At 39.3% G+C, this 16,646-nt stretch overlaps 2 protein-coding genes across 4 annotated transcripts; one reads left to right on the top strand and one right to left on the bottom strand.

Annotated features, from left to right (window-relative positions):
* Positions 1-3,518: 3,518 nt before the first annotated feature.
* On the bottom strand, positions 3,519-10,125 carry mrpl46 (mitochondrial ribosomal protein L46). Of its 3 annotated transcripts, none has more exons than XM_074661246.1 (4): positions 9,819-10,125; positions 7,350-7,551; positions 6,276-6,446; positions 3,519-3,911 (listed from the first exon to the last, which is right to left on the bottom strand). In XM_074661246.1, the coding sequence occupies exons 1-4, from the start codon at positions 10,086-10,088 to the stop codon at positions 3,664-3,666; spliced, it is 891 nt and encodes a 296-aa protein (XP_074517347.1). In that variant the 5' UTR covers positions 10,089-10,125; the 3' UTR covers positions 3,519-3,663. The 3 variants fall into 3 exon arrangements, with proteins under 3 accessions (XP_074517347.1, XP_074517338.1, XP_074517329.1); XM_074661237.1 differs by having other exon boundaries at positions 3,519-3,908; positions 9,753-10,115; XM_074661228.1 differs by having other exon boundaries at positions 9,753-10,112.
* A 1,627-nt stretch (positions 10,126-11,752) lies between these two features.
* On the top strand, positions 11,753-16,458 carry mrps11 (mitochondrial ribosomal protein S11). Its single transcript, XM_074661340.1, has 6 exons — positions 11,753-11,942; positions 12,105-12,212; positions 12,671-12,769; positions 13,380-13,509; positions 15,282-15,347; positions 16,268-16,458. The coding sequence occupies exons 1-6, from the start codon at positions 11,854-11,856 to the stop codon at positions 16,373-16,375; spliced, it is 600 nt and encodes a 199-aa protein (XP_074517441.1). The 5' UTR covers positions 11,753-11,853; the 3' UTR covers positions 16,376-16,458.
* Positions 16,459-16,646: the final 188 nt, after the last annotated feature.

Raw genomic sequence — 16,646 nt, 5'->3', positions numbered from 1 at the left:
TAGTGATGTCATCAGGGTATCTCAGCTTCGGCTTAGAGACAAAAAGTTGATAACGAAAAGTCTGTGTTACAAATTGGGGCATGCAGGTCGAAATATGTGGGCATCTACCAGGCAGGGGAAGTCTAACACAAGATGTGATTGAGTTGCATTATGGGAAATGTAGGATCCACTGTTTTTGGAGCTTGACCCACAGTAAGGCCTAAAAATCTCAGCCTCTGCTGCTTAGCATTTGACCATTCTTTTTTAAATTTGTCCCTCGCAAGTCCCCCAACTTTATGAAAGTGCAATATCATAATGCTGGACTTCACCTTTAAAGGACCAGTGTGTAACAATTAGGGGGATTTATTGGCAAAAATGGAATATAATATTAATAAGTATGTTTTCTTTCGTATATAATCACCTGAAAATAAGAATCGTATTTTCGATACCTGACAATGAGCCTTTTATATCTACATAGGGAGCGGGGGCCATCTCCACGAAGTCTGCCATGTTGCACCGCTCATATTTCAACTCTTAACTTTTCCTGTTTGGGCCAGAGTCGATAACGCTCCCATCGACGCCGCTCTCTCTCTCTTGCTTCACCACTCACTTCCCACATGCACACACTCTAAGCACTGGCTCTGCTTCAGATGGCTCTATAGAGGCCCATTCGCGTTTTTGCGTCAACCACTGTAGCAATCCTACACGCTTGGCACGCGGGAGAAGTTTTAATCTGCAACCTCACGGCTAGATACCGCCAGAACCTACACACCGTTCCTTTAACGGCTAGTGAGAGATCATGTTGGAGGATTTGGGCTAAGAACTCTTCTCATTTTTAGAACTTTGAAAGAGTACTCAAGGGGTTTATTATTACATTTCCATAAATGTGTGGGGACTTGATAGCATATTTTAGTTAGACCCTCCCTGATGGCCTTATCAAGATCACTTTCTGAGATAAAGCTCCTCCAGAGACATGGAGGACATTTTATAATTGTTTTCACAGTCAAAGTAACACTCCCTGTGACTATTAAATTGACTTAGACATGTAGATATTGGTAGAATAACCCTTTAACATGTATCTATCTTGAGTTATTTCACATCATGAGCTGCCCAAAAACCGGCCCTCTCATTTTCCACCAAGCAGTTCAGCAAGAGCAAGTGTGGGTTAAGTGCCTTGCTCAAGGGCACCTTGACTGGTATTCCACGGAAGGTAGGTAGAGGGACATTTGGTCACTTATAACTCCCTGATGGTTTCAGGATTCAGACTGGTAACCTTCTGATCCCAAGCCAATTTCTCCACCCTCTTAGGCCCTTTCACTACAAACTGGGCAAAGACGCTTTCATCAGACTCCCCCCGGAGATGAAAGCAGCCGCTGTTGCTCTTTTTGTACCTGCGATTACACCTTGATTCCACGTCAGGGACCAGAACCTGAAGGAGGGCAGCAAGAGGCCACCGTGAGCTGGCAGAAAAGTAAGCTCTGGTTTTGTGTGCAAACCAAACAGTCTAACGGTTAGAAATGGCCTTTATTAGCTCGCTCTGACCTTCACATCTCAACCGACAGAGCGGGGCTGTGTTGCACTCAGCCAGTCGCCCAAGCAGCTCAGTCCGCGGGCTTTCAACAAACCCTGGAAATAAAGACAGAAGAATCTAATGCCAATGTCTACAACATTAATAACTCCTTGTCCCAGCAGACACAAATAGAAAGAACAGGCTGATCGCAGAGGCTGGGACGGGAACATCAGAATGCTCTTACCTAAGACGAATTATCGTCGCTATTCCACAGGAACATTTGCCTGCTATGATGGATATTTTCAGTTTGTAAGAGGAAGCCAAGTTGATCAGAAAAGCTCTCTCTGCAGTCCCCCTCTGAGGTCACCACACAGGCATAATTACACAGCTCTCACAGTGCTTCCTCTGTGGCCGGTGTGCAAACACTGCCATCTACTGTTGGACGACGAGAACCAGCCGGCTGCTGGAGCTCAACAGTTCACCTCTAGCAGGCCTGCCAGGCCCACACAGTTCAGGATCAAGTGAGCACTCCAAACGGCAAAAACAACATTTGGTTTTCAGTTTTCAGTTCTCATTAACTGCTGCAGTTCTAAAAAACCAAAGCACTTTCAGCAAGACACCTGCTGCTAGTCTGAGTTAATACAGCAGTTGTCTAATAAGTATTTATGGTGAGTTTAGCAAAACCTAGAAATCACAAATTAAGTTATTAACACAAACATCTTATAGGACCTCCATAGATGGTTCTCACGCCAAATGTTATTATATCCATCTTTGACTCATTTAAGATTTTTATATATTAATCCAAATAGCACATATTGACATCGTCTACATAACTGCAGGAGAAATGTATAATGTAAGCTTTCCTCCTACATGTTTCATTATGATAAACTATGCCATCAATGCATGATGGGTAGTCTTCATCATGACAAGGTGTGCATGATGCATGAGGCTCGCTATTGGGTGAGTCAGTGCTTGAAGAAGGGCATTGTGGGTAGACATAATTGCAGTTTACCTACTTTTTAAAGGTTCTTTATATGATATTCAGAGCATTAATATAGCAGCAAACAACTACTGGCTATGTAAAGTTATGTAAGGGATAATGTACAGCGAGCCGGTCATTGTTGTGAAATAAACCCCTTCAAGGCGATGCAAGACCCTGAAGGGGTTTATTTCACAACAATGACCAGCTCGCTGTACATTTTCCCGCTTATTATAAGGCTACTTACTTAAAAAAAATCAATAATTTGACACAAAGATGGTCCCTCAGAGTCTGAGATCAGTACTGCGTCCATAGCAATGGTCTGCCATACATAGCAACGGTCTGCTATAAAGAAATAACGGACCGTAGAACGCCATGATTGACCAATAGGAATCGAGTATTCAACAGAGCTGTGTAATAAAGAGTAGTAATGTCTACCTGAGCAGAGAATGAAGTCGCTCTCCCTCTGTGTGTGTTGTAATCCGAGCTTCTCTGTGCTTTGTTGACATAGCCGGGCCGGTCGAGCGTGCTTTAAGTGCATGTGATCTTGACCCACTGGCTAGCTCACGGCCGCCGCTCTGCACTGCTCTCTAACTGCGGTTACAGCTGTTAACGCCGTCCCGACCGACAGCGTCATCGAACGTAGCAACCACACCCCGGTTCCTCCCTTCCTCCCCTCACTGTTAGCTCTGTCAGCAATGTTGCTGTTTTTTCCACTGTTAGCACTGTTAGCACTGTTAGCTGCGAGCCGCTGGCACAGCCGTCGCCATGTTGAGATCCATGTGGAAGCAATAGAAATGCTCTGAATTTTGAATTCAGCACCTTTAAGAATCACACTTAGACTTTGCTATAAGCAACTTTCAGCTTCTTTGTTTTACAAAACTTCTAAGGCCAACTTTTTACTGAGAATTTTTTGACTCATAAATCGAAGTTTAGGAACAATTTTAAGATAAATTCCTAAAAGTTTTATACATACTGAACACTGACGTAGATATTACTTGGTAATGAAAGGTGAAATCTGAAGGTCTTGCTAACTTAAAACCCATACAATTTGTGTGGAAAAACAATTTATTTATACAACACATAAATTGAATCAAAGACATTTTTTATGATACAGAGAAGTGACATGGGTAACTTTCTGGGCCTCATAAATACTGTTGTGCAAGTCAGTGTCCCTGCTCTGTGTTTTTAGGTGTCATTGGCTGAGGATGAAGCGGTCGACCTTCATCATATACGCCGGTTTCAGGTAGCGCTGCAGTTCACTTTTCTTCACCCACAGAAAAGGAGCGCTCTGGGCCGCGGGGGGGCCGCTGTCTGACAGAATAGCTTTGAAGAAGAACACCTTTGTTCCGACCGAGCTCTCCGTCCGAGCGGCTTTGGGCAGTTTGTACTTGTATACTCCGCAGGGGGCGTTGCCGAGGAAAGTCGCCTTGAAACCAGCTGCTGCGGGAAGAGAACAGGGTGTCATTCAGCTGCAGACAAAAGGGGAGCTGAAGTGCAGATGTTTCTAAGTTTTATGCAGATGCTGCAGCTGCATTTAGTTTATGCTGTATAATAATTAAGTGTGTTATTACCCTAATACTCTGTTTCTCAGTCCTCTGCTGTGACAACACACTTTTCTCAATTAAGTTTTAATCAAATCTCATGTCTAAATCACATGCTCCCAGTTGGCTCAACATGCAGAGTAAAAGGCACCAACACAGCCATGTCAGAGATTCAACTCCCACTGAGTCCAGCGATATTAAAAATGGATTGACTGCTGCTACTGTGAGGCACTTTAAATAAAAACCCTCCACCAAATGGCACACGGTAATGTCAAGTGGAAAGTCTTAATGGGGAGTGATTGATGGAGTTGGCACATTAATAGTTCATGAGCGGTGTTGTGAAACAGTTTAACATGCTCCGCCACTGGCGTTTTGTTTAAATGCTTAAGAGCTAAAAGGCTTGATTTCAGTTGGATGCCGAGAGAAAAAAAATTAGAAAAAAGCCAGTTTTAGAGCAAATGTTAAATATTTTGTGTGAAGGATCATTACAGGGTCACTGGAACGTTGCTTCCATGTGTTCCCAGCTGTGACCCCGAACCTCCTCCCTGTCATTTGCCATCCTAATCTACAGCTGACATCAGCGGAGGTCTAAGTGGATGTGACAACTTGGACTATGACTGGTAAAAGGCTGCGTATATAAATGAACTTTTGGTTGGAGGTTTAAGGACGTTAAGTGCTGCGAGTACCACGCAGCTATTTTAGATAAGATCACATCAAACTTTAATGATCCTGAGATGATAAAACTGGGTCATTACAGCTAAAGAGATAAGGATGTACATACAGTAATAATGCAGCAAATGGAGCGTGTTGACAATAATACAACCTAACAGCTGATATTTAGGATGTGAATAGTACCTTATATCTTGCCGTAAGCAGCGGCTTTGAGGTTAATTAAAAGGTATTGCAGTAAAGAACAGAGCTCTTTTAGTAAAGATGAGAATAAAACATTATCTATCATAAAGCATCAAGTCTCTATCAGTGCAATAGTGATTTTAAGTAGCGTTAGTTCATTAATAATACAGCTTCTTTTTGCATGATAACCAATTTCATCATAATGCATTTACATAAATGTATAGAAATACAGGAAATCGCATTCCTACAGTTTACATGGAAAGTTATGGACTTATTGGCAATATAATTCTATATCTAGGGAGAACAGATATATTAGATGTATTTTAAGGATAGTATAGATGGCTTCTGCTGGGGATATTCATCCTAAATACCTCTGGGACAAAAGCATGAATTACTGTTAACGGCTGTACTTTACAATGATAGTGTTGGTAACTACATTTTATGTCGTTGAACAATATAAAGACCTCAGGGGTTGGTTAAATTATATGCTTTATGTCAGGGAATACATTTGCTACAGTCTGGGTCAATCTGCTTTTTCTGTAAACTGAATTTAGAAAGGTAGATCAGTGTGCTGATATATCCATGTAAAAGTAAAGCCCCCGCATGTGGGATTTGAATACTTCTACTTTGGGGACTCCTAGTGGTAGTATAAAAAAAGGCACTGTCACAGAAAGCACCAGAACAATTAGTAACATGATAGTATAACCCATAGACTGTAAATAAAGATAGACGACATGACGGCTCCTCAAAAGTGAAGCCAAACCATCTGGATCGCCCCCTGGTGGCTGGCTGCAGTATAGGTCATAAACCTCTGTAAAGCTAGGTAGCTATCGCTAGAAAGCTGTGTCCATGCTCAGCTCGTTACTGGCTCGGGCTGGTGTGTGGGCGGGATCTCGATACCACGACTCCACTGGCTGATCACTACCGCGCAGACTCTGGCTCTAAATGACGTCCAAATCTCAAGATGACAGCTCCCGTATCCGGGATGGTTTGGATCCAGTTTTGTACAGTGGGAGGTGGTGGAGACGCATCGTCCACCTATATATACAGTCTATGGTCTAATCACATAAAAACTCAGCACATGGAGACTTTACATTTCTGATACCAACCAGTGTTGTCTACATGTCTAATATTATATATTTAGTAATTTAATGACAAATTGAATATATTTCATAGTTAGTAAATGGTAGGTCTATTTAGGTCTCGATGAGCTGCATTAAACATTAAAGGAACTGAAAGAAAAAGAGGTTTCAGTGGAGTTTCAGTGCCCCGTGATTCAACAGAATTCAAGGGAAACACTTGAATACATATTATAAAATACTAATACTAAATACTACTTTCACTAACTAACAGTGGACCGAATATCAGAACAGAATATCAGCAGCTTCATTTAAACAAAAACTCCTGTTACCTGGCAGGGAGGCGAGGGCTCTCTCGGCCGTCTGCCGCAGCGTTTCTCCTTCCTGCCACTGAGTCTGAGGCAGCAGCCACAGCTTCTCACCTCCGACCTGCTGCTCGGCCAGGAGAAGCAGCGAGTCGGCCAGGCAGCGCTCCGACGAGGTCAAGTCCTTATCTACATCAGCTAAACAAGAGACGGGAACGTCAGCCGCCTCACAACAGCCAACGTCTCTCTGTGACAGTAGAGTAAAATTTATACAAACTTTGGAAATGTCACGGGGAATAAAATGCAAATTGGGAGTGCTGGAGCGAATAGATTTCCTGAATGTCAGAAAAACATTAGAATCCTGCACTGAAAGTCTCTTTCCTCCCTGGTAATTTACTTTAAACCCAGATGTGTGCGACGCCTTCAGATTATCTACATTTCTTTTCCATTCTGTTTCACTTGATTAATGATTGGAGCCCGGCAAAAGGCTGAATACTATCCTCTATTTCATCGGGCACATTTGTAATATTTAAGGGAACAGTGTGTTGCATTTCGGGGGATCTGTTAGCAGATATGGAATATAATAATCATAACTGTGTTTTCATTAGTGTATAATCACCTGAAACTAAGAATTGTTTTCATTAGCTTGGAATGAGCCGTTTATATCTACATAGGGAGCAGGTCCTCTTCACAGAGTCAGTCCATGTTGCCATGTTTCTACAGTAGCCTAGAACGGACAAACCAAACACTGGCACTAGAGAAAGTCTTTCACGTTTTTACGTTACCTGAAGGCCACCGTAGTAGGCCAATACGCTTTTGAAAATGCGGTAATGTGAGCTGCAGAGTGCAAAACCGTGGTACCGCCAGCCGCCGTCTGACTTCCGTTGCTCCTAAAGTAGTGTTATTATGGTACGGATAGCCTCTGAGCGAGGCGAACGGTGTTACCACAGTTTTGCACTCGGCGGCTGACATTACCGCAGTCTTGGAAAGGGAGGAGAGAGCGGAGGGTACTCAGTTGGTTGCAACTTGCAACTCCTACACACTGTACCTTTAAGAAGATTTTCATATTGCGTATATTCTGGTTTACTTTCCCGTACTGACCTGTGACCCTCAGCGCTGGCTGGAAGTTCTTCAGCTTCTGCTCCCAGGAGTCTTCCAGGTCCTGAGTCAACATGATCTCCTGGTCCCCGCGGTCGTCCTCTTCGTCCGAGTCATAGTCGTCCGCCTGCTTACGACTCATCCTCTCAGCGTCCTCCAGCAGCCGCAGCTCGTGGTCCGACAGCAAGCTTTTCTCCAGCTCCATCTGAAATTAAGTCAGAGCAGGTCTCCATCTCAAACCCCAGGACCCTTTACAGATAACAGTTTTCTACAGCTAGTGTCACAATATATGAAGTATCAGAGTCCACAGCTGCATAAAATGTGTAGAAACACAAAGCAACATGGACAAAATTTATATCATGTGATTATCCTAAATTATTTATACATGGTACATAGTACTTGTGCACCAAAAATCAAATGTTACTTAAATGAACTTCATGATAATATGGAGTCTGATAAAAATGTGTTTTTCAAATAAAACTCTAAATTGTTTTTAGATCTCACTTTGAGACAGACTGTTACAGCTGTTTGCCTTTTTGTTATTCATTGAGGCAACAGAAGTATTGCAATATTTTGTTTCAGGATATGATTCTAATAAAAGGAATCAAATAATAATGAAAGACTACCCAGCCTGAATTTAAGTAATCTGGTTTAACTTGTGCTTTTTTCTCTCTAGACTGCAGTTTCACAAATCTTATGTCCTGGAACAAAATTTCTCAGTCATTTATGGAGAGTGAGGAATCCAAGCACAGACCGGATTTACAGAGCAGAAATTAGAAGTTGCCATTCTGATTATTGCAAAAAATTTTAGAATTATTTCAAAATATGAATTGATTCGATAAACTAAACAGTGCTAAACTGGGGTGGTTTTATGCACAGGCTGGCCATGTTTACAAGGGCCCCAGATTGGCCGGATTATTTTTAATTATTTAAATGTACTTTAAAGACAAAAAAAAAAAAAAAATGTACCCCTATTGGCCCATAAGAAACATTAAAAAAAAATTAAACAGCTGACTGGGTAGATGTGGCCCACTTCTATCCAATCAGCTGACCTTATGAACCCCATGATGTGACCAGGTTCATAAGGTCAATGTGGCAAACAATACGTCACTACTGGACAGAATAGCGGTAAAATGAAAATATGATCACGGAGCACAAAAACGGCTGAAAGAACACCATGACGAACATCTACAAAGGAAAATCCCTAAATTGATTAGATATTTCAAGGTCTAGATTAAAGGCTGTCTCAATGTGTGTGTGTGTGTGTGGATATGACAGTGCTCCCCGAGTGTGTACATGTGGGCCATCTAATATTCCTAGCATGCTTTTACACATTAAATTACTTTTTTTTCTGGTAATGTTAAAACATGATGAGTAAGGGTGGGGGGGCCCATACAACAAGTAGCCGAGGGGCCCCTGACCACCTTAATCAGTCACTGCTGTTAAGTAATCTTAGATTGATTATCTACATTATGTTGAAGTCAATTTAATTCAGCATAATTTATAGAGCATTTTCACATAATTAGAGAGGGTTTTAAATAATATTTTACTAGCTATGTGACATACAACATGCCAAGTCTTAAAAAGGATAGTTAGACTGTCTTTGGTGTGCCATAATGACAACACCATAAATAATATAATTTTATGCATTAAACATGTTGAACAAGTAGGCTATTTTGTTGAGTAATGCAAAAAAAAACTTAATCATGTTGTATGGGTGTGTGTTTCTGCACATTAGTGTCTTTGTGTGTGTCTTTGTTGGTCTGTGTGTAGCTGTGTGTGTGTCTGTGTAGGTGCATGCTTTATATATATATATATACATACATATATACACACATATATACACATATATACACACATACATATATACACATATATATACATATATACACACATACATATATACACATATATATACATATATACACACATACATATACACATACATATATACACATATATACACATATATATACACACATACATATATACACATATATATACACACATACATATATACACACATACATATATACACATATATATACACACATATATATATACACACATACATATATACACATATATATACACACATATATATATACACATATATACACACATACATATATACACATATATATACACACATATATATACACATATATACACACATACATATATACACATATATATACACACATATATATACACATATATACACACATATATATATACACATATATACACACATACATATATACACATATATACACACATATATATACACATATATACACACATACATATATACACATATATACATATATACACACATATATAGGCCTACATATATATACACACCTATATATACATTATATATATACACCTGCTGAACTAACTCACCTGGTGCATCATGTGAGTGAACTCTGAACTCACCTGGTGCATCATGTGAGTGAACTCTGAACTCACCTGGTGCATCATGTGAGTGAACTGCTGCTCTATCGCGCTGCACTCTGATGAGATGACCGGAAGTCTCTGCAGACACACTGCTGCCATCAGAGTCCACGGAGAACTGGCTCTCTCCACTCTGTCCGTCACACTCTGGGTCTGCAAAGCGGCCCGACTGACAGACGAGCTGGAGAACTGTCGGAACCCCGCGGTCCTCACCGCTGTTCTGCTGAAACAAGAGAGAAACTGAGAGACACACCGACCAGACATCCTTACACAGGGAGCAGACATCTTGTTCTGCTGCTGCTGCGTTCACTGTACCAGAGAAAAAATCATCCTAGAGCTGCAAAAAATAGGCTGGAGGAAGGATTTTCAAATTAATTGTTTTTGTTTATTTGTTTTGCACAATTTTAGACTATACAACATAACAAAAAAATAAATAATAATATACAGTGCAGGAAAAGGCAAAAAAAAAATACTGGGCCTATCTAAAGCCTCTACATAGAGATAAGATTAATATAAAGAAATAATATGACTACATAATAGTGATAACAAAACAATTAGGACAAGATATATATAATAGCAACAATAACAATACAGTAAATATATTAAAAAAAAGACAAGGGTGTGTGTGTGTGTGTTGCATGGAAGTGTATGGTTAGTGTTTGTGAGGAGGATACTATAAAGACTTCTTCAAACAACATTGTGAGTGGGAAAAAATAAAAAAACATAAAAACAGATACATGGAAAACATGGGGAAAAGCAATTACAAGACAGCAATTAAATGACCCTTTAAGCGACTTTTGAAACATTTGACAGATGAACAGTTTTTATTTTGTTTTTTTTGCTCAAAGTCTTTTTTATTATTATTATCTGTACAAAATCCAATACATAATTGTATAAACAAATTATACCCCCCCCCCCCCCCATACCCATAACAATATAACTGCACCATTAAATAAGCAGAGTTAATTTCATAACAATTACATTTATACATATAAATGAATTAAATCCGATAGCAACATAAATTAAACATATACCAAAAAAAAAGGAAAGGACAAAAAAAAAACAGAAAAATAAGTAAATTATTAATAATAATAATACATTAAAAAAAAAGAAAAACTAAATTAAAATTAACAGTTTATTGATAGATATGAAAAGATACTCCATAATTTGCTTCCCCTAAATCTTATTGAAAATTGAACTCTACTAGTGAGACATTTGACCTCTTCTAGTGAGGAATTTAGGAGGATGAAAATCTAGAGATTGACGGGTTGAGTAAGAATGGACCTGAGAATTTGTTTTAACATAGGAATATGAATATTCCCACCAGAAAGTATCTTATAAATAAAAACACATATTTGAGAAATATTGATATCATAAATACTAACATTTTATTTTAAAGGTTTGTAGGAAAAGTACTCGCCCAAACTATATTACAGTATGAAAGAGGGATAAATTAGACTACTATAAAGAGTAATGGATAAATTAGACTATAATAAAGAGTCATTATTCCTTGGTTGATACCAGAAGACAAAAACACTAACAACAACTCCTGGTATAAAGTATTTTCTTTTTATTTCTCTAGAGTACAAGGCAGATTGATTATTATGTGAGGGCTTCAAGCACAGACTGTATTCAGTTTATAGCTTTAAGTGAGTGTTCACCATAAAAGCGTTACATTTACGACGGTTTACGTAGTACATGAAGGCAGCATGCGTCTACTTCTACCCACAATCCTGTGCAGAAAGACGGAACAGTCTATTCAGATAAAAATAGGGGGATGTTGATATTAATATACATTTTAAAAAGAAAACATTATATTGTAAGCACAACAGAAATATAATACACTGAAATAAAAATGTTTTTAAATCCATTTTACAAGCGACAACCGTATTTTTAATGGTAATAATAATGTATATAATATGATAATAACCATGTCACCCCTCAAGATATTACTGGTCTGGTCTGGATTTACAGGACCTTCAATGTCACATGTGTTTTGTGTAAAGTAGCTACATTCCTGATAGTAAAGTTGTTTCTAATCGTATCAAACATGTTTAAATTAAATTGTTTATTAGTTAGTTCTGTGAGTAACGTTTGCAGACAGCTGACTGCATCACTAAATGCAAGTGGAAGCTCTCTGTAAGTGTCCTATGGTTTACTAGCATCCTTGTTAGCTGCAGGTTGAGTGTTATGTAGCATCATTGAACTGTACATAATGTCCAGATGACACTAGTTTATAGCTAATTGACCAGCCACACTGGTTTATGAAGATGGTCCTAATGTAATGTTTTGTGTGTATAGGTGTGGAGGCATTGGGTTACAGAGAACACTGTGCACCAGTGCTGTCAGACTTCAGGAGCCTGCAGCAGCATCCACCACAGAGCCTGGGAAAACCTCCAGAGACTTCAGGTACAGATACATGATGCACCTGTACATGTCTGTCTACTCACAGAATGATTCTGTATTGGTATTTTCCCCTTTAACATATGTGTTTGCTCACTAAATAGACGCACTGCTCCCAGTAGACCACTTACACACCAAAAAAATGATAATAACCTGATATTTTCGGGTGGAATTTAATTTATTCATTCATTCATTCATTCATTCTCACTGTGCAATATCATTTTCCACTTGTGCAATTTTGTTAATAGTCCGTTTATTGTCAATACTGTATATACTGCTCCTATTTTTATACGTCCTTCTATTTAAATGGTGTTTACTGTGTTAGCTGATGCTTCTTGTTTTTTCCACTATCCCCTTTGCTGCTGTACTCTGCAAATATCCCCACTGCGGGACTAATAAAGGAATATCTTATCTTATCTTATCTTAATGTTGATGAGATGTTAACATCAGTTTTAATCCTTCAGTCATTTCCCTCCACTGCCTGGCCAGGAGAGTTCACTGAGATGGGCTGGAAAGAAGTTTGAGGAGTTACCAATCGCTCACATTAAAGCCACATACAACAAGTAAGTGGAAAGACCATTTTCATCTTCAAATTATTTAGGTTAGATTAGGTTACTGGATCCCAAATGGGACTAGTAGGAAAATGTGAAAATAAAAGTAGACCTTTTTTTACAGTAGACATACTGACCTGTCAGACAAAAGTGCAATTATCAACATCAGATTGATGCATTACAATAAATGCTGGAACAGAGACATCATTCATGTTGTTAGTTCCACCTGTTTTTTCTGGTATGACAAGCCACACCATTTTTTTTCTGTAAAGAAAACAAACTCACATTTTTTTTTTGCAGTTTTCAAACTGGCATTTTTATTTTGCCACCTTCACATTTCTGCAAACGAAGAGTTCAGCTTTCTTAGTGCTTCCTGTTGGGCTGAGTGAATAACAAAATACGTTTTGTACCTTCATGCCTCAGAAAAGGTCTTTAGTCCTAATTTGATGATTTTTTTTCTTTAACTATTTATTTATTAGCTGCTATGTGATGCAGTCAAACCACTTATGGGGAACATATAACTTCAGTGCAACCGTGTTATGATATACATATTTCTGACTATTCAAAAGAATCAGTTGTGAGTCAGTGAGCCATTAAACTGTCCTGTCCTGTCCTGTACCAGCACACACATCCAGCTGACGGAGAGCACGGGAGAGTCGCTGGTCAGGACGTCCTGCGGAACGGAAGGCTTCAAGAATATCAAGAAGTCGACGCCCATCGCTGCTCAGACTGCAGGCATCTCTGCTGCTGTGGTACGTTCGGACTTGCATTTGTTTAAAGGGGACCTATTATGATTTTGTGCCTTTTCTCTTTCCTTCAGTGTGTTATATATTTTTTTGTGCATGTAAAAGGTCTGCAAAGTTACAAAGTCCAAAGGGAGTTACTCTCCCCCACAGAAACTCTGCTCCTGAACTGCCTGAAACGCCTTGAATGGTATCCCACCTTTTCTTCCGTAACGTGATGATGTCACCAAGTAACACATTTGCATAACAGCTAGTTTGGCACGCCCTCAAACGAAGCTAGTTAGAGCGTAGCTGGAGCTGAGTCCAAAGAGTTTGGTTCGGTTGAGCAATCAAAACAGAGCGTGCCAGCTGACCAATCAGAGCAGACCGGGCTTTTCAGGGACAGAGGGTGAAAAGTGGTGCTGCAGCACAGCCGGTATGAGAAAAATAAAGCGTTTTTTTGAACATTAAAGCATGTAAACATGTTCTAGTAGAAACCCAAAGTACAAGTATGAACCTGAAAAATAGCTTAATAGGTCCTCTTTAAAAGAAATGAATATTAGTTAAGACCAAATCGTGCTTTTCCACTCTATGTAACTCGTAAAGTAGATTAGATTAGCCTTTATAGTCCCCCTTAGGGGAAGTTTGTTTGTAGCAGCACCCAGCCTCTCCATATACACAACATTATATCTTATGCCCTACACTAAGATATTGCTCATTTATACATGTTCAACGTCTTCTATCTCTGACTTACACAGCAACATCTGATTCTTTTGTCAGTAAAGTGAGTGTATCATCAGAAAACTGGTTTCTACAATCATGTGTATATAATGTGAAAAGAAGGGAAGCTCCAGTACTTCTAACCTGGATGTCAGAGAGAGCTGAGTTAACTCTCACCTGCTGTTGTCTCCCTATGAGAAATGCATGATACCATCTGATCATATAGGGGTTCACCACCTCCATCTGTTTCAGCTTGTTTAACAGGATCCGGTATTAAATGCTGAGCTAAAATATAAACATTAGTTGAGCTGAATAAGCTGTAGGATCTTCAAGGTGCTTTATAATAAAGTGAGTTGTTTAGAGCATAATCAGTGCCTCTGCCTTCATTATAACTATAATTTATGAACGTTAGATGTTTGTTGCAAATAAGCTGCCCTCTATGAAGACTGTGACAGAGTACAGCGGTAGGTGTTAAGTGCTCATTTAGACCTTATATTAGCTTGATTTATGGAGACTGCTGGCTGACGGGGTTAAGGTCACACTGATTCACAGTAAACACACTGGAGAAATGAAGTGTTTTATCATAGTGCTGCTATAATAGTCTTTTATCACACAGGCAGAGATGTGAGATTATTCTGACCTCTGATCTGCTGTTTTTAGATGTTGGAGAGATGAAAATGAGAATATGGAAACTGCATTTAATAGGAGTTTTATCTCTTGTTGTTAGTGATTGGAAGCCCAGATGGAAAATGACCAAAATCGGCAAATAGATTAGAGGTTGACCTGTCATGCTGGTCAGACAATATTGATCAAATGTTAATCAAAATTGGGCTGCTCCCTCCTTTCGGTTGTTTTGGTCTTAGTCGAAATAAGATTTCTTTAGTAACTTTTTACTAATGACTTTTTTTTTTTTTTTTTTTACTGTTTTTGTCATTTAAAGGTGATGTCTTAACAGTATTTCTACAATGGAGTGAAGTTAATTTCTCCTAATGCTGGAAATATACCAAATGAAACTTATCTAGCTGTCCTGGACGGCTGCACATGTAAACATCAATCTTTCGTGTGTCTCTGCCTCTGAACAGAAAGCCACGGCGAAGGGAGTGACGTTTGTCCGTGTTATGGTCAAAGGTATCGGCCCTGGACGTCAAGTGAGTAGAAGAAGAAAACCAGTTTGCCTTGCAATCCTATTACAGTATATCTGCAGGCCCCCAAAACGTCTTAAAGGGGACATATCATGAAAAACTCACCTTTTCATTGCTTGTGCTCATCATAAGACAACCCTGTCTGTCAGTTTTTTGTGGGCTGTTTAGATCAGAAAACATGCGATTCATCAATCCATTCAGATTTGGTTCCCTCGGAGGGTGAATACAGGTATATTTGGACAGACAGTATGAGGACAATAATGTGTTTTTTTAACATTAAAGCATGTAAACATGTTCTACTAGGAACACAAAATGCAAGTATGAACCTGGAGATGAGCATATGTCCCCTTTAAATTATTGTAAATCATATTATTCAACCTTTAGAAATCTTGAATGTTGTCGCTGGTACAAGTAGATAATTTTCATAATTGATTATTTAATTGTTTAGTCTATAAAATAGTGACGGTTTTCAATTAGCAATGGTATAAAACAGATTAAAGCAGCAAGTTGAAAAGCTGGAACCAGAATGACTTAAACGGTTATTCAGTCGCAAAAAATTATTAGCCATACATTTTCTGTTAATCTATTAATCAATTAAACTAACCTCAACTCTGCTTAATGTGTCTATATATTTATAACTACCGGTCTACTCTTTTATTCATGGTTATTTCATTATAAGTTACAGGATGGCACATAAAAGTTTAAAGAGGCACAATAGGATCACAGGATCATAAGATGCTGTGTTGATGTAATAGTGGGAGTGCAACTCAAATAAAGCTGTCACTGCACGAAGAAAGTAGACCTCTAATTAATGAGTCTTTTTTATAATGAGGGTAATTTAAGGCTTGTTTGAGGAGCCTCAGACATCTTGATCTCTTCCCATTAGCTTCATTAACGAACGAATGCACTTTTCCTCCGTTGTGCAGTCTGCGATCAAAGGCTTGACGATGGGAGGCCTGGAGGTGGTATCGATCACCGACAACACCCCCGTGCCGCACAACGGATGCCGCCCACGCAAAGCCAGAAGGACGTGATCTCCGAACCAGAACGCGCTGCAAACGAGAGGAAGCGGGTTGTGTTGTAATATGCTAATAAAGTGTTTTTCTTGTACAACTTTCCCCGGCCCCCGAGCGGAACTTACATAATTCATTAGTGGAAATAATTGCAGATGGTGTTATTAATGAGCGGAGCGCAGGTGTCGCAGTCCTCTGCTGCGACTGTTGACACACAAATAAACCTTCAGTCTCACTGCTGATGTTCATTAGCAGAAACAGACTGATGGCTCTGTGTGGGAAGAGAAACGGC

Source organism: Sebastes fasciatus, chromosome 2 (assembly GCF_043250625.1).
Source record: "Sebastes fasciatus isolate fSebFas1 chromosome 2, fSebFas1.pri, whole genome shotgun sequence".
Lineage (NCBI taxonomy): Eukaryota > Metazoa > Chordata > Actinopteri > Perciformes > Sebastidae > Sebastes > Sebastes fasciatus.
Note: the sequence above shows the minus strand (reverse complement) of the source record. Positions and strands in the feature narration are given on the sequence as shown.

What these genes read in the sequence shown, in the direction of transcription:
- mrpl46 (XM_074661228.1), bottom strand. Translation starts at nt 10,088, where the DNA reads ATGTCTGCTCCCTGTGTAAGGATGTCTGGTCGGTGTGTCTCTCAGTTT. An exon ending in GCCAGCGCTGAGGGTCACAG is followed by an intron (nt 6,447 to 7,349) that starts GTCAGTACGGGA and finishes TCTCTTGTTTAG; the next exon opens with CTGATGTAGATAAGGACTTG. An exon ending in AGCCCTCGCCTCCCTGCCAG is followed by an intron (nt 3,912 to 6,275) that starts GTAACAGGAGTT and finishes CTCTTCCCGCAG; the next exon opens with CAGCTGGTTTCAAGGCGACT.
- mrps11 (XM_074661340.1), top strand. Translation starts at nt 11,854, where the DNA reads ATGTTTAAATTAAATTGTTTATTAGTTAGTTCTGTGAGTAACGTTTGC. An exon ending in CAGGCATCTCTGCTGCTGTG is followed by an intron (nt 13,510 to 15,281) that starts GTACGTTCGGAC and finishes GCCTCTGAACAG; the next exon opens with AAAGCCACGGCGAAGGGAGT. An exon ending in GTATCGGCCCTGGACGTCAA is followed by an intron (nt 15,348 to 16,267) that starts GTGAGTAGAAGA and finishes TCCGTTGTGCAG; the next exon opens with TCTGCGATCAAAGGCTTGAC.